Genomic DNA, 26,877 nt, shown 5'->3' with positions numbered 1-26,877 from the left:
GTGTGTTTAAACACATAGTCTACAATTGGTGGTGCTCTTTGGAGAAGTCATGGAACTTTTGGAAGCTGGGGCCTAGTAGAAGAAATGGGCACAAGATAGTAGGCCTTGAAGTTTATAGCCCAGCCCTACCCATAGTCCCAGTCTCTCCCTCCTTCCCTCCCTCCTCTCACTCTCTCCCTCTTCCTCCCTCTCTGCTTCCAGGTCCACTGAGGCATGATTAAACAGTTACCACATACTCTTGCTGCCATGGAGCCAGCAATCACTGTACCCTCCCGCCATGATGAACGATAGCCTCACAAAGCATGAACCCAAATAAACCTCTCCTCTCTGACATTGCTTTTTAGCTGGAATTTGGTCACAGCAATGAAAAACTGTAATTCAGGGTTCTTGAAAAAGATACCCCTTAAACTAAGCCCCAAAAATGAATAGACATTTCCCAAGTTGGAAGACAAGACAAGAGAAGAAGAGTCTTCTGGGTAGAGGGAACCATGTGAGCAAAGACTTGAAATGTTTGTACAGCTGAGAAGGGCTCGTTCCTTACAGACATTAGAGACAGCAATGGTGTGGCATTTAAGGCTGTGGGCTCAGCTTCTCCACTGTTTACCAGACTCGTGATTGGGGCGAGCCACTTTACTTTTTGGACTTTGAAGTAAGACAATAATCATGCATGTATATAGTTAAGAATTCAGTAAACCAAAGCATTCAGAACTATATCCAGCATTGTATATATGTTAGCTATTTACACATGTACTTTTTCCATTTTGCCCACTTGGGGACATTTCTATAAATTTAATCATACTGTTTATGTTTTTATGTGTTTTTTTAGTTTATATAATATTTTGTTAAATTCATACATATAAAAGCATTCATCTGGAGTTCATTAACTTTCCCCCTTAGCAAGCCATCAAACATACACAGCTTCTCTTGGGTGATTATGAAATCTGGAGAGCAAAGGCCATGTTTTCTGTATCTCTGCATTCAAGAGAGTTGTCACAGCATCTGCCCTCAGCTTGGTAGCTGTGTTTAAGACATCTCAGTTGAAGCAGAGGAGAGTGGAGGAAAGATACTGGTTTGGGATGTGAAATAGCCACACGGGTTCACATGCTTCATACTTATTCTCCAGCTGGGGTATGATTTTTGGGTTTGTGAGACCTTTAGGGAGTAGATCTTCACTGGAAGAAGTGGGTCACTGAGGCAACATTGTGGGGTATACACCAGCTTCTGCTTCTGCATTCTTACTGCTGATAGAGTGTAAATAGCCACATTGTATCTGCTGCCACAAATATAAGCCACTCCCACCATCATGACTTCCCTCCTCCATGTTGAACTGTATCATCTCAAACTGTGAGCCAAAACAAAAATTTCCTCCCTTACCATGTTTCTGTCAGTGTTTTTGTCTGGTATGGCATTCTGTTATGACAACAAGAAAAGTAACTGATTCCAGTGTTAAGAGTTACTGAAATTTCATATAGGACATGCATCTTAACAGCATTCTATTGCTGTGAAGAGACACCATGACCATGACAAACTCTTATAAAAGGAGGCACTTTGAGTGGGGCTTGCTTACAGTTTCAGAGGTTTATGTAAAGTTTTTGAGGCCCAACAAACCTCTCTGCTGATACAATAATCCAAATCAGACCAAATCAAACCAAATTAGAAAAAGGCCAGGTTTAATAGATGCCAGCACTCCCTGGGTGACCCTTCAGGCCCCCAGGGAGGAAAACCATGAAACCACGGAGAGGGGAAAGGAGAATTGGAAAGACCACATATTCCTTCCCTGGGGGGAGGTTTAAATAACCTATGGGAGTGGTCTTGACCCTCTCTGGGGAGGGGTCACCATTTGGTGGGCTTTTTCAGAGGTGGAGTTTATACTGAGGCAATTCCCAGAGGAGGGGGCTTGAAATGAAACTTTCCACCTAACATTCCAAAATGGATGTCATGGGTTAGGATGAAGCTTCCCAGCAAACATTCCAAATTCTTTGGATAAAGGGATGCCAGGGAGCTAGGGTGAAGCCCTACCCAAACATTTCAGACTCTTTGAACATAAAAATGTCAATAACTAAAACAATACTTCCACCCAAATGGTTTAGTCCATTATTAATTATTATGGTGAGAAACATGATAGAATGCAGATAAATGTGGTGCTGGAGAGGTTCTACATCTGGATCCACAGGCAGCAGGAAGAGAGAGACACTGGGCCTGGCATGGGTTTTTAAAATTTCAAAGCCCACCCCAATGACACACTTCCTCCAACAAACATTCAAACATATGATTTTATGGGGGCCATTCTTATCCAAACCACCACAGCATGGCAAAGATATCTTCTGCATCCGCACTGGGACTTTGATTAGAGAAGTGTTCTAAGATGCCTGGTGGGGGAGATTAGGTTGGATGATTAAAACAGGAACTTACTGTGTCCTGTGTGTGTTTCTGATTTGTTTGAAATATCCTGTTTAATCCTCAAAACAAGTCAAACAAGCAAACACATTTGTTTGCTAGGCTTGTCATAACAGAACCCCACAAACCAGGTGGGTTACAACAGTGATGCTCAAATACTGCATAGTCCTAGAGACTGGAAGCCTGAGCTCAAGGTGTCATCAGAGATGGTGTCTTCTAAAGGAAGGGAGAGGAAGCCCACCCATGCCTCTTCCCTAATGTCTGTGGTTTATTGATAGTCTTTGGTGCTGTTTTGTAGATTTCTACCATTGTCTTCCTGTAGTCTTCACTTCTTCCATGTGTGTCTTTCTCTAAATCTCCTTATTTGCTAAGAGCCTATTTGTAGTGGATTAAGGACCCCAATCCATTACAACAATGGCCTCATCTTCACCGGTTAGATTCTTAGCAAGCCGATTCCCAAATAAGGTCACATGAGGACTCTAATACCTGGTTTTGGAAGAACACACTTTTACTTACTGAGTGGTAGGGAAATAGACCAAAAAGCTTATATTGACTAGTTAGTGACTGTGACCAAACACCTGACAAAACACATCTGAAGGAAAGAAGGTATTTTGGCAAAGGGTTTTAGGTTCAAGTCCATCATGGCTGGAAGACATGGTGATGGAAAGATGAGGCAGCTGGTCCATTGTGTCTGAAATCAGGAAGCCGAGAGATGAGTGCTGCCACACCTACTCACTTTCTCCATTTTCTTCAGCCCCAGACCCCAGCCCGTTGGACGGTACTTCCCACTTTAAGGGCCAGGCTTCTCTCCACAGTTAAGCTTCTCTGGAAATGCCCTCACAGACAGGCCCAGAAGCGTGTCTTCTAAGTCATTCTAAATCCTATCAAGTTAAGAATGTCCATAGCAATGTGTTAACTTAGTGATTGTGATGTGGAAAATAGTCGAATTTCTTCAAATCCAGGAGAATGTCATAAAGCTGTATACTCAAGAGACAACGGGATGAACTCTGGAGTCTGTTACTTGTCTACGCAGGACCTCAGAGTCTTCACTGCTCTCTGTGTCTGGTGGTTAGTGGTCCGCGCCCCATGAGGCTCTGAAAATCAAAGAGCACAGGACAATGGCAGAGGAAGGGAATATGTGATCAGAATCAATACACATCCTCTCTCTTGTCTTAATTGCACAAGATGAAATTCTAATCCATAATCAGATTTCTACATTTGGACCTATTTTAGTTAATTCAATTTCTGTTGTTAGCTCATTGGAAATCTTATTCCCATGGGAATTGGGGTAAGGAGGTGAGTAGCCAGAAGCAAAGGAGATCTAGGGCAAGGGAGAGCCCTGCTGCCTGCCTATTGCTAGTTTTCAAGGGAACACTATTGGCTTTGGGGACAGGACAGTTCCTCCTGCCACTGTCCTATCCATTGCAGAAAGTTTCCCGCCCTGAGAGGCAGGACAGCATGTACCATAAATCATCCTTAGTCCTTGCACAACCCCGAGCGCCTAGAGCATTTCCAAGCTCTCTCTGACAGGAAGTTCCTGCAATGGTTGAGGTAACTGGTGATCCCGGCAGAACTCAGACAGTCCCCTACCTTTGGGGAACCCCCATAGGCACCGGTTCATAGATAGAATCTCTACAGTGCTGCTGTCCCATCCTCAATGATTCTTGACCCCTGGGTTAACTGGATGACTTGCAAAGTCCTACTACCAAGATTGCCCTTGGGGAACAACTAGCATAATTCCAAAGAAGTTCCAGAAGGGACAGACTCTCAACTTGAAAGGTAACACCATAAGTCTTCAAAAACACACAGTAAATAAGGCTCCAGAAATAAACACTTTGGGGTCAACAATAGCTCCTCAGCCAATACCTCCATTTGCATCTTCTGATTCTAGGAAAGCCCCAAGAGGGTGTAGTATCACACAGAGGCAGAATCTGTTGGGTAGCTCTAGGTGGTGATGCAAACCACCCACGGTCATGTGAAAGTTGAGCTGTAACTCCTCCCTTTGGGAGGGACTGTTGGTTTTGCAGTGTTTGGGGGGTTTTTGTTTGTTTGTTTTAACTACATAGTCTTTGTCCTTTTTTTTTTTCTCCTTTACTGATAAAAGTCCTAAGTATCGAGCTGAGTAAATATTATGCAATGGATGTTGTCACAGACAGGTTATCTGCTCACTAATGGTAGATTTAATGAAACTGGTAACGGCCTAGGTTAGAACTAAGGTTAGAACTCTAAAGTTCCCCACAAAAATAAGAGGTTTGCAAGAAAAAGCAAAAACCGCAACTATTGCTGCCTGAAACAAAAGCTCGTGTCCTCCAAAGGCAGCTTTGGGGCAGCGCAAGGCTTGCTTTACTTGCAGATAAATCACCATTGAAGCAAAAGCAAGATATGAGAAATGTGAGCCCCCTCTCTCAACACTCCCATTGTGTCACACTTCATAAGCAGGAAAGCTAAGAGCCCACCGTCCTCTTTGGAAATATGAAAGCTGCTGTTTTGAAACAGAACTCATCACTCTTGGCCTGAGTGATATCTACTCGGATCCAACCGGATCTGCACCCCCCCCCCCCCTTCCACGCCAGTCTTTCTTCTCCGTAGTGAGAATTACCTCACCTAGAACTCACTCCGCAAAAGGTTTCAGAAGCCTTTTCCTATGAATGAAGCCGCTTTCTTCAGGGGCAGATGCGGAAGCTGCCCGCCCCAGCGCTTGGGCAACCCACAAGGGGGGGTGGGGGAGGAATTGCCTCCCAAGCAGTGTGGCTGCTCAGAGCTACAGTGGCTGCTGCAGGTGTGTCCAAGGTTTTGAGTGCCTCTAGCTCCCTGTCCTCCCACAATGCAGTTCCTTGACCCCGAGGAGCTTCTGGTGGATGAAGAGGATGACGTTTTTGGTGAAGGTAAACATTTCTCTGGCAGGAGCCAGGTTGCTCTGCTTTGATTTGACAGTGTGGGAAAACTCTGGCGTGCTTTGAAATGGTGCCGGTGAAGTAGTCCGGGTGACAGGCTCAGGAAGGGCACAAGGCAGGGAAGGGGCGTTGCTGTTGAGTGACTCTCCAAAGGTTTTAGTTTTAAAGGACTGCACTAAATGCTTATCTGCTTTATTTGCATTGGTGTTTTGCCTGCAGGAATGTCTGTGTGAGAGTGTTAGATCCCCTAGAACTGGACTTACAGATAGTTGTGAGGTGCCATATGGGTGGCGGGGATTGAACCCAGGTCCTCTGGAAGAACAGCCAGTGCTCTTCACTGCTGGGTCATCTCTCCAGTCCCGAGGATTACAACTAAATAAGGATTTGCCTTAGGCCAGAAAATAGAACTAAGTTTTTACTTTGTCCCTCATCTGTGTTCTGGTGTGTGACATCAGGGAGGCTGGCCACAGTGTGTTGTGCATGCCAGGCTGGGGTAGGAACCGAATGGATGGAGCAGGAGGGCTTCTGCCCTCTCTACCTCACACCTTCCCTCCTTCCTTTTGTGGCACTTGTTACCCAGCTCTCCATCCCTTTGCAGCACTGAGAGCTGCAGGTGCTTACAGGTGTGGCCTTGGGCTCTGTTCTTCACCTTCTCTGCTTGGTGGTTACCTACTTAAACACCAGGTTAACAGTTACAACCAGAAAGACTCGCCTGGAATGGATAATCGTGCAGTTTTGCAGCCACTGCCCCCTCCAGGGATGGCATTCCAAAATGCCCAGTTCCACATTTTCCTATCCAGAGGGTTTTTTTTTTCTCTTTTTGTATCCAGCTGTGATGCTGAGGAGCACCCTCTATAGGCGAGCACACAGCCGTTACATCGCGCATGGCCCCGTCCTGGAAGGAAGGTTGGTTAGCAAGACCTTCAGGGGGCAGAGCTGCAAGAACCTGCAGCTCTTTCTCTGGTGCACTCACGGCTGTTGAGGTCATTTAAAATGTTCTAGTTAGTGTTTTACGTGGGTGGCTTTTGCCTGCATATATGTCTGTGTGTCGTGTGTCTGATGTCTGTGGAAGCCAGAAGAGGGGTAGGAGTCTCCTGGAACTGGAGTTACAGACAGTTGTAAGCCGTCATGGGGTGCTGGGAATCAAATCCAAGTCTCCTAGAAGACTAGCCAGTGCTCTTAACCATTGATCCCCCATTGTCATTATTTTTGTTTTGTTTTGTTTTGTGTTTTGTTGTTTTTTGAGACGGGGTTTCTCTGTGGTTTTGGAGTCTGTCCTGGAACTAGCTCTCATTATTTTAACCTCATTGACTGGGTGTCGCACCAGGTTTAGACTTGATTCTCGTTCTGCCTTGCACCACCTGTACAATGCAACTTCTGTCTCCTTGATAGCAACACGAGGCTGTAGCATCTACTTGGTCACACCGATCAGCTTTCTCGTGGTATCATAACTATTTGTCTTGTTCTTCAGTGGATTATGTTTAACTTACTCCACAGAGACTAGAGGGAACCCTTCGAGAACACCAGTCCGTATGTGTTCACTGATTTTCAGAGTCATGGCTCACCGCTAGTTCATGTGGAAGCTGGCCCAGGTTGTGTCTCACTGTAAAGAATGCTGTGCAGGCACTGCCTGGGTTTTGTCTGTTCATCTGATTTGTGACCTCACACAGATTGTTTAACCCCTTTGTTTCCTAGTTTGCCCACTTGGGAAATGGAGCACAGACCTCCTAGAACTGTGTGCAGATTAAATACTACTACAGAGAAGTACTTAGACTAGTACTCAGTGAGCAAACATGTACTTGCTACCGTGTTTACAAGTACATACTCATGTAAAGGCATGGGGATTTGTTTGTTACCTGTTGTATATAGGTGTGGGAACATGGACAGGTCATTTATCCTCTTTGAGTCTCGTTCTATATCAAAAACACAAGTTATAATTCTCTGAGACCTCATTTTTATTCCTGTTAATAAAGTATTTTAGTTAGGATTCAAAATAATGGCTTTCATTTTCATTTTCACACATATATGCATACATGTATGTATGTATAATTTTACTCTGCTCATATTTTCCCTTCTCTCTTCTTCATCCCCTACTTGGGCTGTCCTGTCTGAGACCTCATGTCTAAAAACCTCAGATTTCCACCTAACCTCTCAATCATGGCACTTTTACCTGAAATGAATGACCAGCCCCAGTCTCCCTGGGCTTTGTTTTTCCTAACCTACCCTAGAAAGAAGAACACTCCCCACACAGTGAGTCCCTTCCAATACACAGAAGGGAACCACTCAGGATGCTTGTTGTCAGGGCAACAGCTGACTAGGGTTTTGTTGATGTTGTTGTTTTATTTTTGTTTTTTTCTTTTTTTTAAGGAAACATTGTCCCCTAGAGAAATACAGGTCTACAGGTTTTGTGCAGATGCAGAAAGATCTGGAAAGGAAAAAAAGCAAGTAGTTTTTTTTTACAAGGTGTTCGTTCACCAACTCTCTGAGACCCTGTTTGTTCTCTGTGGTTAGAGAAAATGTTAAGGTTCACAGAACTAAGAAGCAGTGTGTGCCACTTTGTTGTTATTCTACAAGAAGCAGAACGAGAGAGAGACTACTCACCCACACATAACACCCAACATTTTTCCACAACTCTATTTCTCTCTGTCTCTATCTCCCTCTCTCTCTCCCTCCCTCCCCCCCTCCACAATCTTAACTGTGCTTTCTAGACAACCACAGCAGTATTGTGTCATTAGAAGGCAGTAACTACAGATGTGATCTTTCTTGGGAAAGTGGGTATTTGATTATTAAGGTATTGAAAAGCCAGTAGTTGGCACTAGTGGCTGTTTCCCTTTTACTGTTTCATGCTTATCAAATTAAAGGGCATTTATCCGTGTTATTGCCAGGCTGTCTTGACAGCCGGCTGGTGAACGTTGGTGGACACTCCTGTATGGATTATCTTGGTAATGATAACTGTGACAACTATGACGTTGGCAACCATTGCTGAAGAAGGCCCTGCTCAGCTGGGGCAAAGAGAACCGCAATCAATTATGTGTGGGAAGAATCAGTTCTCAGGTGGTGGTCAGCCAGCCTGTTAGCCTGAAAATTACACCTTAGCAGCCGTCGCCTCCTTTTTTAGAAGCTCCAGCTTTGGCTGCTTCCGTTTTCAGAACTGCTCGGTGGCTGCAAGCCAGTGCGCTTATTAGAACAGTAAAATGCCACGAGTTCACAGTGTGCGTGCAAAGTATCGCTCACTCCCGCTCTCCTGTTCACATAGCTCCTAGGAGCTCACTTTAAGGCCACACCCAGCTGCAGAAGCTTCAGCAGTTCCTTCTGTTCCTGGAGCTGGTAGAGTACATGGTAGCAGGGTGGACCTCTCCTGTCCCGGAGGAACTTGCTTCAGTCTCCTCAAAGAAGGCCTCTAGGTGGAGATGCACTGGCTTCTGTAGCACTCAAAAGGCCAGCAGATGTCTGTAACAAATTCGCTCACTTTTGGACAAAATTTCTCACCTTTCTCCCATGAAAGTCAGTATGGATGCTTTCCCTTCTAACAGGAACCTCCCCTCAGAGCAAGGGGATCCCTAAATGTAGCAACCAAAGAATTATAGTTAAGATGCCAGCCTGAGAATTGCCTCTTTATGTAGACTAGTTTTAAAACTAAGATGAACAGGTAAAAAACTGCACGGTGTGTTGTAATCTAGTATATTTTGAGATTATATTGTGAAATGCATTTGCCCCTTCTAAAATTAAAACATGACAGGAGGGAGGAGGGAAGAAGGAAGGAACATAGGAAGGAAAGAAGAATGGAAGGGAGGAAGGAAAGGGGAAAGAGTTTAAACTAAGGTTATATAGAAAAGCAATAAATGCAAGAAGCTCAGACTGGTTGGGTTAGAAACTCACAGAATAAAGCAAAGGAAGTAGAACATAAACATAAGAAAGTGTTGGGGGTGTTCTATGATTATTCTATATTTCAGATCATATAAAACATACAACAACTGTTATTTAACTGTATTTAATCTTTCTCAAAAATATCTGGGGTTCTCAAGTGGACCCCCATGGAATTGGAAAGCCGGCAGGAAGCGGCTGTCCTGGTTTGACAGAGTGAGAAGAATTGGTTACTCTCTGCTTTTACCGTTTGCCAAGACTGTTTGGATCCGTTTCCAGCCTGGATTCCTGGATAAACAGTTTGGATGGAAATCATTTGCCTTGGTCTCTCTCAGGGCCGGGAGCAGACACAGCCCTTCCCACAGTGATTCATGCCCGTGCGACCTCGGCCTTGGGTTACTGTACATTTTCTTCCCACAGATGTCTAGGAAGCTTTCTTCAGCTGGTGCCAACAAGATGGTGTCATTTCGGGGGCACAAACCAAAATAGCACATTGAACTAAAGCTATGCAGGCCGGCTCAGCCACCGGTCCACCCCTCTGATTTATGGCCTCCAGTGACCTCACACTAACCTATTTAGATCTGCCTCAGCTAAAAAGGGGCTTGATAGTACCGGCCGGGCATGCCAAATGGCTTATTTTAATATTTTGTGACAGCCAGAAAAGTTGGACATTTTAGGAAATCTGGAATATATACTTGGGCCAAGCTTGTCTTGAAAACTAAAGCCCTGTGCATACCCAGACAAAGAGAACAAAGGAGGGGGAATAGAGGAGGGAAGGAAGGAAGGAAGGAAGGAAGGAAGGAAGGAAGGAAGGAAGGAAGGAAGGAAGGAAGGAAGGAGGAGAAAAATTTAGCTAGTATGACCAAAATGTTGAAATATGTGAGCCTAGCCCTCCCTCCTCTTCGAGAAAAAGCCATTTACTCAAGTCCACATATTTATTAAATAGTGTGATTTCTTGAGTTAACTATGTCTAGTATGTTTAAAAGCATAAAGGACAAAGCTGCCTTTTAAGAAAACATTGCTATTCTGAGTGTCTGACGTCATGCGATCCTCAGTAAATGGCTCCCAGAAGAAGCACCTTTTGCAGACACAGCTGCAGAAGTACCTTGCGTACAGAGAGTCTAATGCCACTGCTGTTCATACAAAAGCAATGCCATTGCTGCTCTTAGGTTGTGGACTTTTTAGCATTCAGACTTTCAACTCAGGTAAGAGAGCAGTAAGCTGCTCCATGTACGGATGATGATGATGATACTGATGCCAATGGCAATGATTTGATGATCGCGATGGTGATGGTGATGATGAGAACAATGGTATCACTGGTGGGAGAGCGGTGGCAATGATGATGGCTTTGGTGATCGTGATGGTAATGATGGTGATGGTGGCTGTTGTGATCACGATGTTATGATGGCTATGGAGTCGTGACATTGATGCTGGTGATGGTGGTGGTAATGATGTCGGTAGTGATTACAGTGATAGGCAAGTTGAAAGCGGTAGTGGTTTTAGTGGTAATGGTGGGGAGAGTAATTAATGGTGGTAGTGGTAGTCATGAGAGTAATGGTGATGGTGTGGTAGCGGTAATGACCATGGTGGTCATGGTAATGATGATAGTGGTGATGGTGAGAATGATGGTGGTGGTACTCATGGTAGTGGTAGTCATGGTGATGATATCAGTAGCTATGATGATGGCAGTATTGGTGGTGGGGGTGTTGATGGCAGTTGTGGTGGTGGTGGTTGTGGTAGTAATGATTATGGTGGTAGCAGTATTAATGATGGTGAAGATGATCATGGTCATGGTTGTGATGATGATTTTCTATCCAAAAAACTGCCAAGGTTAAAGAAAGGGATGTATGAGATAACTGAAAACCATTAAAGGCTTCCTACCTGGAAGTTGCTCATTATCTCTGACAGTCTCAGCTCTCCCAGCCTACCAGGTCTGTTCAGTTCCCCTCTTCCACTGCTGGCCTTTGTCACATACCAGCAAGAGTTGGCTTAATGAAGGACGTGGGCTGGTTCCAGCAGAACTGTTGGGACTGCTCCCTTCAGAAGTTTCCTGGGAATATGGAGCGTCCTCTGTCTCAAAGCTGCAAGCCCTGCTGCTATCCAGTCTCCACAGAATAAGTTTTTGTGACTTCCTCTCTATTTTCTATTGCATTCACTGACCTGGTCTCCAAAGCGATGCACACCATGACAGCAATGCTGTGGAGAGGCCCTTACTTCCTTCAGAAATGCCAACAGCGAGGAATCCCACTTTTAACTGTATTTTTAACAGTATTTCGACCTGTTTCCTTGCTAAATATTTACTTGGGGTAAACAGATAAATATCACAGTGACTGCCTCTCCCATCACCATCCAACACAGTGCTTTTCCAAAAGTCATTTGAGAAGGGCTACGCTTTCTATGCTGGTTTAAACATCTCTGATATAAAGTTAATGCACACTGATAACATATATGTATATACATATGTCTATATAAGTGTTGTAGACTTTTAGAACAGCCATTAAGATTGTCAACAAAGCCGCTAGAGCAGTGGTTCTCACCCTTCCTAATGCTGACTCTTTAATACAGTTCCTCATGTTGTGGTGACCCCAACCATAAAATTATGTTCATTGCTACTTCATAATTATAAGTTTGCTACTCTTATGAAGATAATGTAAATAACCTGTGTTTTCCAATTATCCTAGGTGACGTGACCCCTGTAAAAGGTTATTCGACCCACAGGTTGAGAACCACTGCTCTACAGCGTTTCCTCTCGGTTTTGTTTTTACTTCCAGTAACTTCTAAAAGTTTTCAATATTAAGAGCTCCCGGAGAAAACCTTGACAGTCTGTGTTCACGTACTTATGTGTAAATATGTTCAGGATGGCAAACATTGGCTTGTCTAGAGATACTGCTACAAGAGGCAATAGAGCAGGTGGATCGAAGCTAGTACCCGTCCTCTGGATGAGAACTGACAGAGATTTTCTAAGCATCACCCACAGTTTCTGACAAGGACACATAACTGGTCAGCACCATTAGAAATGGCACCCGCTGCAGCAAGATAGACCAGAACCAGATGAATGCAGTTCTCCCATCTACTGCAAAGTCAGCTAGTTGATGGCAGGCTGTGAGCTTCATCACCTTTGGGTGAAAAGGCCGTGTGAATTGCAATGTAGCAGACAGAGGTGGGGGGACGGCTCTAGTGCTCACCATGCAAGCACCACAACCTGAATGCTAATCCCCAGAACCCATGCAAAAAGCCCAGGTGCAGTGATACATGCTTAGAATCCTAACACTAGGGAGGCAGAGGCGGGGTTGGGGGGCAGGGGTCCTTAAGACTCACTGGTCAGCCAACATTGACAAATTGGTAAATTCTGGGTTGAGTGAGAGACTCTATCAAAAATAATAATAATAAGATGCAGGAAGACACGCACTGACCTCTGGTCTCAGTATATCTTCACACCCATGCAAGTACTCGTACATGCTTGCAGACACGTGGAAAGAAAACCTGTGAGCCTTCCGCACATTGCTGATGTGCATGGGAAGACAGAGCTATCTGCTTCAGACTCCTTGGGAGTTTCAGAGCTACTCACAATAAATTGGTGGCTTTCTACAGTGCTCTGTAGTGATGAGGCAAGCAGGCTTGCTTTCCATCCCACCCGGCTCCCACATGGTTAGCTTTACACCCGAAATAACAACACACAAACTGTATTCATTTAAACACTGCCTGGCCCATTAGTTTCAGCCTCTTCTTGGCTAATTCTCATATCTTGATTAACCCATTTCTAATAATCTGTGTAGCACCACGAGGTGGTGGCTTACTAGGAAAGATTCAGCATGTCTGACCTGGTGGCTGGCTCCATGGCGTCTGACCTACTATGCTTTCTTTCTCCCAGCATTCTGTTCTGTCTACTCCACCTATCTAAATCCTGCCCTATCAAAAAGCCAAGGCAGTTTCTTTATTAACCAATGAGAGTAACACATAGACAGATGAGCCTCCTCCATCAGTGCTCTTGGTCTGGGCAGGGGTTGACAGGTCCTTTCCTTCTGGTCAAAGGCAGCCCTACTGCCTGCTTCTGCACAGCCTGCTAGAAGGGAATGGCTTTCACAGGTTAGCATCTGAGGCTGCTGTGATGGTGAGAGTCATCAACCTCAAGCCCAAGTGAGTAAAATGTTATCCCAGAGAATTCTACCCTTGTCTTAGGAGAACATTGTTAGTAGAAAACAAGAAATTCTCAATTACTATTGCATTTTGAATTTGTCAGTAATAACTAATATGAATTGCTATTTTTTTTACCCTGTATCTTCTGCATTTTCTCATTTTTAACCTCTCCACCCACAAAGCCTAAAATATTTACTAACTTCCTCTATAGAGAAAAATCCTGCTGGCCCCTGGTCTGTGTAGATCATCAACTTCCACGTCACTTTTTATACTTACTTTTATTTATGTGTGTGGGCCTGGATGTCTGTGTGTGCACTGGGTGTGCAGGTGCCCTCGGAGGCTAGAAGGTGCTGGATTTCCTGGAACTGGAATTACAGATGAATCTGAGAGCCGAACCCAGGTCCTCTGCAAGGGCAGCAAGCCCTCTTAACTGTTGAGGGGTCCCTCCAGCCCCTTCCAAGTCATTTGCCTCTTTTGGTCACTGAGAGTTTCTTAAGTACCTCTTTCTGTATCTCCAGTTTCCACATCTGTGTCTTCTCTCTATGAAATTCCCTTGTGAGAGGGACTTATCCCATGGGATTAATTAGATATTCTTTTAGAGGGAATGCGTGCAATACTACTTGAAAAGATGCTTTAAAAAAAAAAGAGTGCTTCAATAAGACTGTCCCGGGTCGGGAGGGGAGAGCAGCCAATATCATGAAAGAGAAGGAACCCAGGAGGAGCAGTGCTCTGTTTTCCCAGCAATAAAGTCATTGTAAGAAGATATCACAAATGAAGGGTTCTGAGCTTTTCCTGGTTATTCCTCAGCTGAGAATTCTCTCTTCCCTTGACACTGGTTTCACGGGTCCCTGGGACCTACTTGTAATGAATGGCTGTGTGCAGGCACAGCTCCAAGCTGTCTTCTTCTACACTTTCCCACACTAAGATGCCCCAGTTTGCCAAGGAGCAGTGGTGCTGGATCTTAAGCAATATCTTCCAGAGAGACTAGACTAAAGCCGCAGCATCTTTCTGTTAGAGAATTAACGTGAGTTTGCCCCGTCTTCATCCTTGCACAGTGCTGGTTCCCTCCCACAGCCCCCCGTCTGGGAGGGAGATGCGTGTGTGTTTGCTCACATGCATGTTAATTTGAGAACGAGGAAGTCTTTGCAAAATAGACATGACAAGAGAAAGCTGAAAGCACTCACACACATGCACACACATACAGTGGAAGCTGCGGGCTTCCTGTTGCTAAGCACTGGAAGAAGCAGAAATGTCTGGTTCTATTAAACATCTTTGGGCAGTTCTCATAGGCTACAGGGGAAGAAAACCTCTCTACTAAAAGACAGGAAACTCTCTCTTGTGCTCTGTTGGTGAGAATCCAGATCAACAGGAGGGTAAAGTGGCACCCCAGCTGTAAACGGCAGAATAACAGCTCTTGAAAGCATTAGAAACAGAGTTGCCATATGATCTAGCTGCCCGGCTTCTGGATACAGCCAGAAGAATTGAAGGCAAGGTCTCAAGATGTTTGTGTGTTTGCATTCATAACAGTGTTATTCACAATGCCTCAAAGGAGCAAGCAGCTCAAGTATCCATTGAGAAAGAACAAAGATGCAAGACATAGTGTGTGCAGACATTGGAATTAGCCTGTCTTCAAAATGAACGAAGCCCCGATACATGCTCCAATGCGCATAAATCTTACAAACATCCTATTATTGAGAGTAAGTCAATCTCTACAAAGGTAAACACTGTATGATTCCACTTATATGATAAATTTACAGTCGTCAAATCCAATGAAACAATAAGCCAATAGTTCACAGGGCTGGCGGAGGAGGTAAAATGTGAATTATTTTTAAAGGTCGTGCAGCTTTGGTTTTGCAAAGCAAAAGAGCTCTGGAGATTGGTTGCAGGGCACTGAAAGCAAGCATACTGAACTATGCATTGAAATTGTTAATTTTTAAAACTTAAATTATATGTGTGGATATGTGCACCCAAGTGCATGTGCCGGAGGAGGCTAGCAAAGGTGTCAGTTCCCCTGGAGCTGGAGTTGCAGGCAGTTGTAAGATGCTCAGCAAGTCCTTTAGCACCCCAACTGTAGTGAAAGAATAGCAAGTGCTCTTCACTGCTGAGCTGAGATGCTAAATGTTACGTTGTTTGACACAATTACTTATATACGCATATATAGACATATATGTATATACATATCAATATTTGAAAATTTAGATCTGAATGTATCCACCATCAAATAACAAATTCCTGGAAGTCTGTGCTACTTTTCTCCTGAACCCCATAACTCTAACATAAGAGAACCAAAGAGATTTCCACAAAAGAGATTTGATTCTAGGGGAGCTGGCACCGATCAAGGTGAATTCTACCCAACACCATTTTAGAACGATACTAGAGTGTTTAGGGTCAAAAATCTTGTGTTTGGTAGCCCCACCAAACAAGTCTTGGCCACTAGTCCCTAATATACCAATTATAGAGACGAGTAAGAGCAAAGAGCAGAGAAAAGATATTTATTCGATGTAGCCACATTGGGAGGAGAAGCAAAGACGTTGAGCTCAAGTCCATCTTCAGGGGCACAGGCATGAAGTTTGGGGATAAACAGAAGACAAGACATATGTGCTATTTAGCAGTCCTGGTCAAGATACGGTCCTGCCCATCACTGACCTATCTTGTCTCAAATCCTGTCTGTTTTGCAAGGTAGCTTAGTAAATTGATAGAACTGTGTAGACTCTCTTCCAGAGAGAAGAGTTCCTCCTGTAGCTGACATCACACTTTAAGCCTTTCCTTTCCTCCAGCATGGGATTCCTGGGACCCATCTTTTCAACAGCCCAATGGCTGAAGGGAGGGACACAAGGGTGTCTCTTTAGAATAACTTCGCTCTTGCCAGGACTATTACCCGAACAGCATGTGTAGGCTTTAGATAATGGGATTCTTTCTATGAATTTCTGCCTAATTGGGAATGGTTCTTAGGAACACTGCATAAATGTTTTGTGATTAGCCCTCAGTGAGGTTCCTGAGAGGAAGGACACCCTTGGCAGCAGTGCTCTCCTGAAGAACTTATAAACTCCAGGACATAACATCTTTTTCCACCATTAAAAGACTGTCTATTGGAAGTCTGCCATGTGCTGGGCTCAGTTCTATTCTGGCTCCTGAGATCCAGCAGTGACTATAATAAGGTCCCAGGCCTGGTGAAGTCACACAGTGTTATAGAGGAGGGACACAGACAGGAAAAGACGCAGAAGTGCCCGGTGTTGAGGGAAGAGAAGTGTTGTTGACAAATGAGGTGCAGGGCAGGAAGACTCAAGCATGGTGGCCCAGGAGGGATTTGCTGACAAGTGCCAGAGGCCTGAAGGAAGTCAAAGTCTGGCCTTGTGGATGTCTAAAAGGAAGAATGTTCCAGGAATAGCAAAGAGGCCATTGTGTCTGCAGCACAGTGAGAACAAGGCAGAGAGGGGCAGATGAGATCCAAGAACTTGGGGCTTGGGGAACTCCACCACTTGCAGAGCCTTGTAGGATGCTGTGAAGACTCGAGTGTTTACTTTGTATAAGATGGGTACCACTGGCCCATGCTGAGCTGCATGGTGTGATCTGACTTACCTTCTGGAAGGCACATTCTGACTGTCCCTTTGACAGTGAGAAGGAGGAACTCAGCATGTAGCTCAAGTGGTAGAGCTCTTCCTTAGCATGCAGGAAGCCCTGTGTTTAATAAACTTGGCACGGTAGTACATGTCTGTAATTCCACCAATCAGGCAATGGATGCAGGAGGATCAGAAGTTCAGGGTCATCCTTGGCTGCATAGTAAGTTGCTGGTCAACCTGGGACTTGGAATACACTAGACTCTGTCAAAAAAAAAAGGTGTAAGATGCAAAGGTAAGCAACCAGTTGGGACACCATTGGAGTAGTCCAGATGACAACTGATGGAAATTCTACTAGACTCTACAGCAGTTGACCCAGGGAATGTACAGTGAAGGAACACACAAAAAAAGGTCTGAGTTTGGCTTGAGTATCTCGAAGGATAGTACTGCTGTCTGTTCCTTGAGATGATGGTGGCTACTGGAGGAGCTGGTGTGGGCTGGGAGAGCCAGCATGGACTAAGGAGCACCTTCCTTCTGGGAATCAGGAGTCAGAAGCAGACAGTCAAGGTTATAGAAATTGTGAATTGCTCTACCAAGGCCTCTAAGTACTCAAAATAATGGAGAATCAAGAAGTGTCTGTTGAAATGTTGACTGGAAAGCAGTGTAAATAAACACAAAAATCATCCATAGATGTATCTCTAGTCTGTAGGAATTAAGGCTATAAAAATCTCTATAGATGGTTCCAGAAGAATAGGAGGTCAGCAATGCAATACAAACTGCAGGAAACTCTCAGAGAGGGTCAGGGAAAGGTGAGGGAGAAAGGACTAGAGCAGCCATGCAGGTCCTTGGAGGGGAACACGGGCAGGTGAGAGCTTTGAGCCTCCGGGAGCTATATGTCAGACACATGCCAACTGAAGAACCGTGTGCACAAACTGCCTCTGGACACACGCTCAGCCTTTGGCGCTCTCCATACCCGGTTCTAATGCTTGCCTTTCTTGCCCTTTGGGTCTGAGGCTGTACTTCACAGACTCTCAGATGGAAGAACGACAGGGGTTATTGGTTTATTCCTCCTCAAAGAAGGAAGCGGAACACCCCTGTTTCTCTTCCCCAAGGAGATGCGGCACTATCCCTCCGCCACATTTTCATTTAATAGTCGAGAACCAGCGACCAGCGTACGCACTCTTCTGTCGGCTCAAAGCCCACACGCTCTGTCCAATCGCTTCCCTTTAGTCTAATCTTTCTGTAGGACAGTCCTTGGCAGGGCACGTTACCCTTTCAGTGCTGGGGATCCAGCTCAGGACCTTGAGGAGGACGCTAGGCAAGCGCTTTGTCCCTGAGCTACGTCCCTCTCCCTCTTCGCAGCCTCAAAAAAAAAAAAAACTTATAAGAACATTTTACCATATCAGGAACTCTCCCAAATGCTAAAATAGACAGTCCAGTATTTTTCCATCACTAAGCACTTGAGTTGAATAATATATCTCCCGCTGGACAAGAAGCCAGTACATTCTGGTTTAGAAAGAGGCCCATATGTCTAAGAATCAGAACTGAACCCCCAGGACACAAGGCCTTCTGCTGTGGGAGTTGAATTCCTCTGTAAATTCGGCATCCAAGGCTGAGAGGTGAACTATTTAGAACCTGCTCAGGGGTGACCCTGATTCTGGCTTAGCATCGTCTGTGTGAGGGGAGCAGGCGCAAGCAGGTGCTCATATTTATCTCTCTCAAGTAGCCTCTCAAAGCTCTTTGGTCCACGAAAGAAAAAGCTGAACCACAGCCTTCCACCCACCCCACCCCCAGCTTCCCCCCCACCCCACCCCCCATCCCCGCTTCAGTCCTGCCAGAAGACAGCTGTGTGGGCCTCTCCCTGCCGCCTGATGAAAACATAGCTGGGATTCAGCGAGAGATGCTTGGCTACAGGATTGCTTGGCAGAAGCCATTCTCTTTGGAGATTTCGCTTAAACCAATGTCCCTACATGTATTGCCACGGCTGTGAAATTTTTAGCCCCACCAGCTCTAGCATGAATGACCTATTTTGAATGTGACAGCCATTGCACTTCAGCTGCGTGAATAATTTATAAGCTGTGAGACCGCTGTCATCATTCTGATACCACGGCACTCTCCTTTGCCTGGGTAATTACGGAGGACAGCGATGCTCCGTCCTGTGGTCACAGCTCCTATGAGAAGCCACCAGGGACTTGTGTGTGAGTAATGAAGGGAAGAGGCAGACTGGGCCAGGGCCTCCTCACCCCCCCCCCCTCCCCGCTGCTACCAAAGAAGGCTCCGAGGGGGTTAGATTTCCACTCCAACCTCTGCAAATTAAAACCGTGCAGAGCCCTTGGGGTGGATCTGATATCCAGCATCATCCTGATTTTGCACCAAATGGGTGTTAGCTGGGAGAGGTGTGGGCTGTGAAAGGGACTTAGGAAGGAAAGAGATGTTAGAGCCGGGAGCCAGTTAGGATGGTTAGTGTCTCCAAGCCTCCAGGACAAGAGCATACAGCTGGGTTCAGAGCTAAGGGCTGGAAAAGAGGAGCCGTCAGCTACAGCTTCACTTCTCAGAGACAATGGAGGCAGAGATAGTCTCAGTGGGAGCTTCCCACTGGACACCCCTGTGTTCTAAGCCATCTTGAGGCACTCCTCGCTCTCTCCAGCTGTATATGAGTCGTAGTAACTCAACCTCCATGAGACCAAATGGAAATCACACTTCTGAATTAGATCCCTGAAGCCCGTGAAGATGAGCCGCCAGTGGTGGGGTTCTCAACATCAGGCTCCCGTCCTTGTCATGCCTCCAAAACACTACCTCTGAAGTTAGAGGGCTCAAGTTCCTGAGACAGAAAGGACCTGGCCTTTGGGGAGATCTCTGCCAAGCTGGGGGCGGGGAAAGGAGGCAGGAACTAAACAAGATTACAAGGAACAGCCCTGACCTGAAGTGGAAAAGAAAAGTCCACCTACAGAAAGGGACCACCTGAGTAAGAAATGTTTACAATATAAGTGAGTAGAGAAGAGGCTTTAAAGAGCTCTCTTTTAAAAGTTACAAATATATACACTTTTTAAAATTGATCTCAGGTACAAACTGCTCAGTGAAGGTCATTCAGCAATCATTTTGGTCCTTAATCTCTTGGAGCCAGCAGGAACACCGAAGAGGCTGGAAGGACTGGATTAACCGGTTATTCCCACTACTACCATGTCAATTAACCCGAGAATTGGGGCGGGGGGGGGGGGGGCTTTATACCGCTTTAGACTAAATGCATGGCGGACAGGCAAATTCTGCCCCCTCTGTTTCTTCTTTTCTATGAAGACTTCACGTTTGTCCTCCGCAGTCTCTTTCAGCTGACCCCAGGCATTGTGCTCAGCCCCACTCTGAGCTCCACCAGACTGTTCTGTACTTGTGCTACCCACGCCCGCTTGTTTGCAGTGGCTGTGGATGAAGGGTTTAGACTTCAGGGACTCGGGCTCTCCAGGGAGACTGGTAGACTGGCCGCAGCACACACCTGTCTCTGCCTCCCCAGCACTGAGATTACATGTGCACCACCTCACTGAACTTCTTTTACATGGGTTCCTGGGACTGAACTCGGTTCCTGGTGCGTTTGGAACAATTGCTAGCCGTCTAGGCAGCCCAGTAGGTAATTCTTAATGAGTATCCACAGGGAAAGCTGGAACTTGGAGTAATCGGGAGTTTGGTTCTCAAAGAGATGAAGAATCACAGAAGAGGGTACAGTTGTAGAGGAACCAGTGACAGCCTTGCGGAACAACTGCTGGGCCAGAGGAGCGAGAGGGACCAAAGGAACAAAGGGAAGGGGCTGCTGTCTGCAGGGATGGGGTCATCCTTTATAAAGGGACACAGCCAGCCCAGGGTGACCTTATGAGGAAAAGTCTGGAATTCATATCTTAAAGAAGAGTCTGGATTCCACATCTTATAGAAGAGTCTGGAATTTCTATCTTGAAGGCAGTAGTTTGTGCAGTCCCCACGATGAGCCCCCAAAGAGAAGAGAGAGTGAGAGATGAGAATAAACAGGAAGTGAGAACCTGGACAAACTATCAGCCTGGAACTGACTGCGTTCAGCTGGGAGCACTATATACATCACCTTGGAGGGCCTTAGTGATTTTTATTTTTACTGTGCTTTTTAAGGAAGGGACTTATTATGAAGTAAAACATCATTTTAAATCTTAAAAACAAAAGTGCCTGCATACATCTGCAGCATTCTGCTTACAGATACCAAGGGTTTCCAGCTACCTCTACCTGCACTTTGAAAGATTTTTATATCCATTTTGCTGTGCACTAATCCTTTGCAATTAAATGTATAGTCTTCCCTTTGTACCTCTCGGTACAAACTGAAAAGAATTGTAAATTTAGCATTCTACCAGAATCTCTTTCATTCTCCATTGCTGGTTCTTAAAATACAATCTGAGGAGTCTTGAGGTATATCAAAGTCCTTTCAAGGAGTTCACCAAGATCCTCAATGTTTGGTTTTGGTGTACACAAGTATGTGTTAAGTGCTCTCTCTGGAGTATGCATTTGTAAAGGCCAAAGGTTATCAACATTCTTCCTCTGTTGCTCTCATTTTTTATTTTTTTGGATTTTCGAGACAAGGTTTCTCCGTAGCTTTTTGGTTCCTGTCCTGGAACTACCTCTTGTAGACCAGGCTGGCCTCGAACTCACAGAAATCTGCCTGCCTCTGCCTCCCACGTGCTGGGATTAAAGGCGTGCGCCTGCTCTCATTTTTTTAAGGCAGGATCTATCACTGAAACTGGAGCTCGGTGCTTTAGTAGACTAGCTGGGCAGTGGGCCCCATGGTTCACCCATCTCCATCTCCCAAGCGTTGGTGTTACAGATGTGTGCTGCCACATCTGGTTTTACACACTGTGCTGGGATCCAAATTCAGTTCCTGATGTCTGCATAGCAGGTGCTTTTCTCACCGAGGCACCTCCATAACCCGTTTATGTGTTTGTTTTTCTGAGATAGCCCTGGCTAGCCGGAAACTCAGTACATAGTCCATCCTGGCCTCAAACTTATGAAAATGCCCCGGCCTTGCTCTCCTGGATATGGAGTGTGCCGCATGCTTGGCTTCAGTGCTTTTAAAAAGCATAAGATGAGCTAATGATATTGGAACCGTTATGTTGTGTTCTTTTTTAATATTAAAATGTTGTCTTAGAAAGTAGAGAAGGATGGAATATTGGTCTAGATTGTATTACTGCAGAAAAGACCTTCTTTTGTAATAATCACATATGAGAAACATAAGGTAAAGTTTCTGAATAGGAGATTTTTGTACTTGAAGCACTTTTCTTCCCCATCAGCTTTGAATATCCAGCTGTTCGTCTCTGCCTCTGAAGCCTTCTGGTCCTTCAATGCGGAGGCGAGGCCTATAGATCGGCTTGGGCTTCAGGTAACTTGCCTGAACTCACAGGCCTGACTTCAGTACCTCTGAGCTACTCCTTTCTGGGGCATACTAAAATGTCAGCAGTGTCGACCAAGAAAGTTCCCATTGCAAAAGCAGATTTGTGTGACAATGGGAAGGAAATGCCTGTGATGTCTGCTCCCTTGAGAACCTTATCAGAGGCCCCAGACATGAATGAAGGATAGGAGATCTGGCTCCCTGCAGTTCCCTAAGTGGTGAACACTTCACTATTGCTGCTCTGGTGCCAATAAATGCAGGCCAGGAGGCTTTGGGCGGAGAGGGGGGGGGGAGGCAGAAGCCAGCAGGCAACTGCATGCTCACCTTCCTCACAGAGCCTATTACTGCCCTTCCTCTAGACACATTAATGTGGAGTTTATTATACTGTATGTGGCACAAAGCCTAGCTCCCAACACACAGCTTATTAATAGTGAGAAGAGTACTAACCCACTATTCCAGAAGGCAGGAATATGTGTGGGTCTGTGTTCAGGGAACAGAGAACCTATAAAAAAAGACCAGTGTATTGATGGAGGCACTGCTGGAACGGGGCTTTGTAGGGCAGGGGCGGATTTGAAAGATAAATCTCAGTAGGAGGAGGAAAAGTGATAGAATCAGCTAAGAATTTCTGGACAGTGGATTTGGTTTGAGCAAAAAGCGGTAGACAAAGGGCAGTGCGATGACCTGGCTGGGCTATCCCTTCATATGACACACGGGACACCGAGGCTGAGATTTGCCAAGTCCCTCTTCAGCAGCACTGAGACAGAACCAAAGTCCCTCATCTTCAAGCCCAGGATCTAGAGACTGTCCCCTCACTGTGAAGGTGATGGCTACAAAGGCTCCTAAAACCACAGTCCGGAGCGGAGCGGGCTGGAGGCCTGGTGAGGTGTTATCAGGTGTCTGTTCCTAAAGTGCAATCTAAAGGGCATGCCAGAGCCATCGTGGGTCATGTGACTGTTAAAATGGCACAGGGGAGGAGACAATCGGAAAATCCTCCTTCACTGTTGATTTTGGTTATGTTGTGGGATTTCGATTTTGTTTGTTTTTTTTGCTGGGGGATTGAGATGGGAGTCTCACTATAGCTCACCAAATGTATAGGCCAAGCTGGCTTTGAACTCACAGTAATCGTTCCTTCTCAGCCTCCCAAGTGCTGGGATTCAGATGTGTGCCACCCAGTTCCCAGCTATTAGAGTGTGCACTTTAAATTCCTTCCCAGAGTAAAGCACATGTACTTCATAAGTTAGGAAATAAAAATGAGGAAGAAGGGGAAAAAATTGGTCAGGATGGCAAATAAAGAAATGAGCAAAAGTTACTGTGTGATGAAGGAATTCAAGAATCTCAGCGCCAAAGTAAGGCATGGGGGCACAGGAGGAGCTCTGAGTTCAAGGCCAGCCTGATCTGCCAATCTGAGTTCCAGGACAGCCAGGGAAACCCTTTCTCCAAAAAACAAAACAAATCTCAGAAGCAGCCCTGGGGATGTGGCTTGCCTGTCATTCATGAAAGCCTGTGTTCAACCCCAGCACTGCATAATGGCCCATCCCTGTAATTCTAGCACCCAGGAAGTGGAGGCAGGAGGACCAGAGGTCACAAGTTCACAGTCATATTTGGGTATCTAGGAAGCTTGAGTTCAACTCTGACTACTTAAGTGAGAATTTATTTCAGTTAAAAAAAGAAAGAAAAAAGAACCACAACATTTCAAGCTGTGGTATAGCCATGCACTGGGGCAGTTGAATGAACTTCTAAAGGGAGGTCACCTGCTTAGAGGAAAGACTTCAATATGAGGTCATGAACCCTGTTCTTCTTATGTGCGTGAGGCATCCTAATTAGAAAGGAAGACTGGATCTCTGACATAGCTGATCACCTTTCCAGGATCTGTCAACTAGGCCAAGAGTAGAAGCCACAAGTTACCAGTGTCATAGGTACAAGGTTCCCAGAGAAATTCAACACAGAAGGTAGCTCCGGGCGAGTCCCTGATGCCTCTGACACCATCACTTGGCAATGCCAGGCATTCCTTAGGCACACGCTGCTCTCTGTGTTGCATAGCTGGAGGTCTAAATTGGGAAATCTAATCAGCTGTGCTTTGGAAGCTTTTCTTCGCTCTTCCCATGAACCACGTGTGTATTAGACCTGATCAGGCTCACCGGGCCGATTCTGTTAGCCAAAACATCGGCAAAAAAAAAAAAAAAAAAAGCTCAAGAAGGAGAATGACATAGCCCTGCTGTGGAAGGGGGCACTTGTCGGTGTTGCTGAAAGTTCAAACAGTTTCGTGCTACCAAAAATAAAGCCGTTCCCATAGCACCCGTAGTACTTCCTCTTTCCTATGGCGCACCTCACTTACTCATCTCCAGACCTCCCACCCCCAGCAAACCGAGAGACTGCTGGGCCTTCCTCTGTGTCTGCACCCTGGCTCAGTGCCTGCTACTGAGCTGGTTCAGCGTTCACTGGTAATAGCTGCCATTGGTATTTAGGAGTGCTCTCAATGAAGAATGAGGGGAGGGGAGGGGTCAAACTGCCCTTTAAGGAACCACTCCTTTCTCTTTTTCTATGTCAACGAATTTTTATTTAAAGGATTTTGCATGTCATTCTTTCGCTGCCTATTGAGGTCACTTAGCTCCTTCAAAGCAGAAGTCAACATTTCAAGACAGCGTTTTTCTGAAAGAACTGAGGCTTAATCCAGGCATGCTGTCAGCCCACATTTCTTTTATTTGGGCTTCTTTTATCTCCACTTGAGTGAAGAACATATTCAGGACTTCAAAGTTCTCCATCTGAGATATTACACATCGAAAAAGACCCCAACGAGAATGCAATGGGACGACAGTATTGATAACAAGGCTCCTACTTTGAACGTGAGGCCTGGAATTGAAGACCCATGACTTTCTATAAATAGATGGTGTTTGTTTTGTGTTTTTTAACATTGTAGATTGTCACATCCTGCAGACCTGAGTGTGATATAAGAATGAATTGTGGCCTAGATTCCTTCATGTTAAGACAAGTGGAATGTCAGAAATTGAGGGGCAGATTATCTATCCTAAAGTGAACCATAAAGCAAATTGCTTCGGGAACCATTGTTATCTGCTGACATGAGGAAATGCAACTGTCTTCTGCTAGTGAAGTTCCCATAGTGTCCCTGTCTCCATGGAGCAGATTTGTGCTTCATTATTACCCTGGGTGAGGTCACAAGGATGCTCTTGAGGGTATAGGAATGCTCTGAGCAGTGACTAGCATCATCAGAGAGAGCAGGAACTAGGAGAAACCCATCCCTTCAAGAATGGGGACTCTGGAGATCTCGGCAGGGCGAGTGAATGGAGAGGCCTGCTGGGGAGCTTGGACTGGGTCCTGGGATACCTAGCTTCTGGTATGTGCTCTTAATTCGGTTGCTCTGCTGGACACAATTTCCCTGGCACTTGAACCACACAATCTCTTCAGGATTTCATTCTGTCTGTTTGGACCTGCGATGCCTGGTCCCTAACTGATGCTGTCTGAGGACGGTCTGTGCTAGGACCTACAGCTGCTACAAAGTCACCCAGGATAGATCCCAGACCAAACAAGAAAATGCCCTTGTGTTCATGGTCCCCATCCTCTGCACACTGGCTCCCTTCCTGGGGACACAAGTCAAAGAAGCGCCTTGCTGAACCTGCCTCCTTCTTCTTCACCATTTCAGTTCTGCCCCAGGTTGTGGAGTTGAGCACCTCCAAGGTGAAGCTAAAGAAAGCACCCCAGGGAGCCCCCTCAAGCAGCACTCTGGCTCTCCCCTGATCCCCACTGAGAACAAGAATTGCAGCACTGTTTGTAACAATCACGCTTCACACCGTGCCTGCAATATTATTCAAGATAGAAGTTTCTAGGCATCTTGAGATCAAACTCTTAGGAAGTTCAGAAATGAGAGGACAGGAAAGGGACAAGAGGCCTGGGGAGATGGATAATAGCCAGGGGCTTTTCAGCTGAGCATGAATGAATAGATGCTGCTGTTTGGAGGTAGGCAAAGGCTCTTTGGTTGGAGGTATCCAGGTTGACAAGAGACATAAAATGATGGAAGAGTCAAGCATGGCTTCAGAATGCAGGGTTATCCATCTTTCGTCTGATAGGTCTGGGACACAGTGTGCAAGGCAGAAATGGTCCCTGCTCTGTGAGCTCCCAGATTAGTGACAGAAAGACAGGAAACAGGTGAAGCGGTAAAGAACAATCCGTGCTTTGGAAGACAAGGGATGAAAAGCATCACTAGGACAAGGATGTCCTAAAGATGCTGGTGGTCAGTGAAGACCTTGGGAGAGGCTGGGAAGGTTTAAGGAGCTGGAGGGAGTCTAGCGATAGCAGGCGGTCTGTCAAGGGCTGGCTCACCAGCATCTTGTCAGCAGTGGCGTATGGATTATCTTTCTTGTTGCTATGATCAAATACCCCCAGCCCACGGATGGAAGGTGCTAACCACAGTTAAGGCAGGTCTTTCCACTGCAGTTAACTTATCTAGAGAACCCTTCACAGGCTTGTCCAAGGGCTTACTGCCTAGGTAAGAGTGATGATGAAGATAGCGGGTTTTATTCTGTATTCCAAATGGGGAACTGAAGCAGAATTTGAAGCCAGAGTGGTCACCTTGTTTATAGTTTTAAAGGCTATGGTTTCTGCAGTGTAGATATAGGTTGTTGTC

At 45.6% G+C, this 26,877-nt stretch overlaps 1 protein-coding gene across 2 annotated transcripts in view; it reads left to right on the top strand.

Annotated features, from left to right (window-relative positions):
- Positions 1–5,140: 5,140 nt before the first annotated feature.
- The window catches only part of Ripor2 (RHO family interacting cell polarization regulator 2), a 110,594-nt gene continuing 88,857 nt past the window's right edge, over positions 5,141–26,877 (top strand). For both annotated transcript variants that reach the window (XM_075970024.1, XM_075970028.1), the window contains exon 1: positions 5,141–5,282. In XM_075970024.1, coding sequence (XP_075826139.1) covers positions 5,222–5,282 — 61 coding nt within the window. In that variant the 5' untranslated portion in view covers positions 5,141–5,221. The remainder of the gene's footprint in view (positions 5,283–26,877) is intronic.

Source organism: Microtus pennsylvanicus, chromosome 4 (genome assembly GCF_037038515.1).
Source record: "Microtus pennsylvanicus isolate mMicPen1 chromosome 4, mMicPen1.hap1, whole genome shotgun sequence".
Classification (NCBI taxonomy): Eukaryota; Metazoa; Chordata; class Mammalia; order Rodentia; family Cricetidae; genus Microtus; species Microtus pennsylvanicus.
The sequence above is the reverse complement of the archived record's forward strand: the minus strand, read 5'-3'. Positions and strand labels throughout refer to the sequence as shown.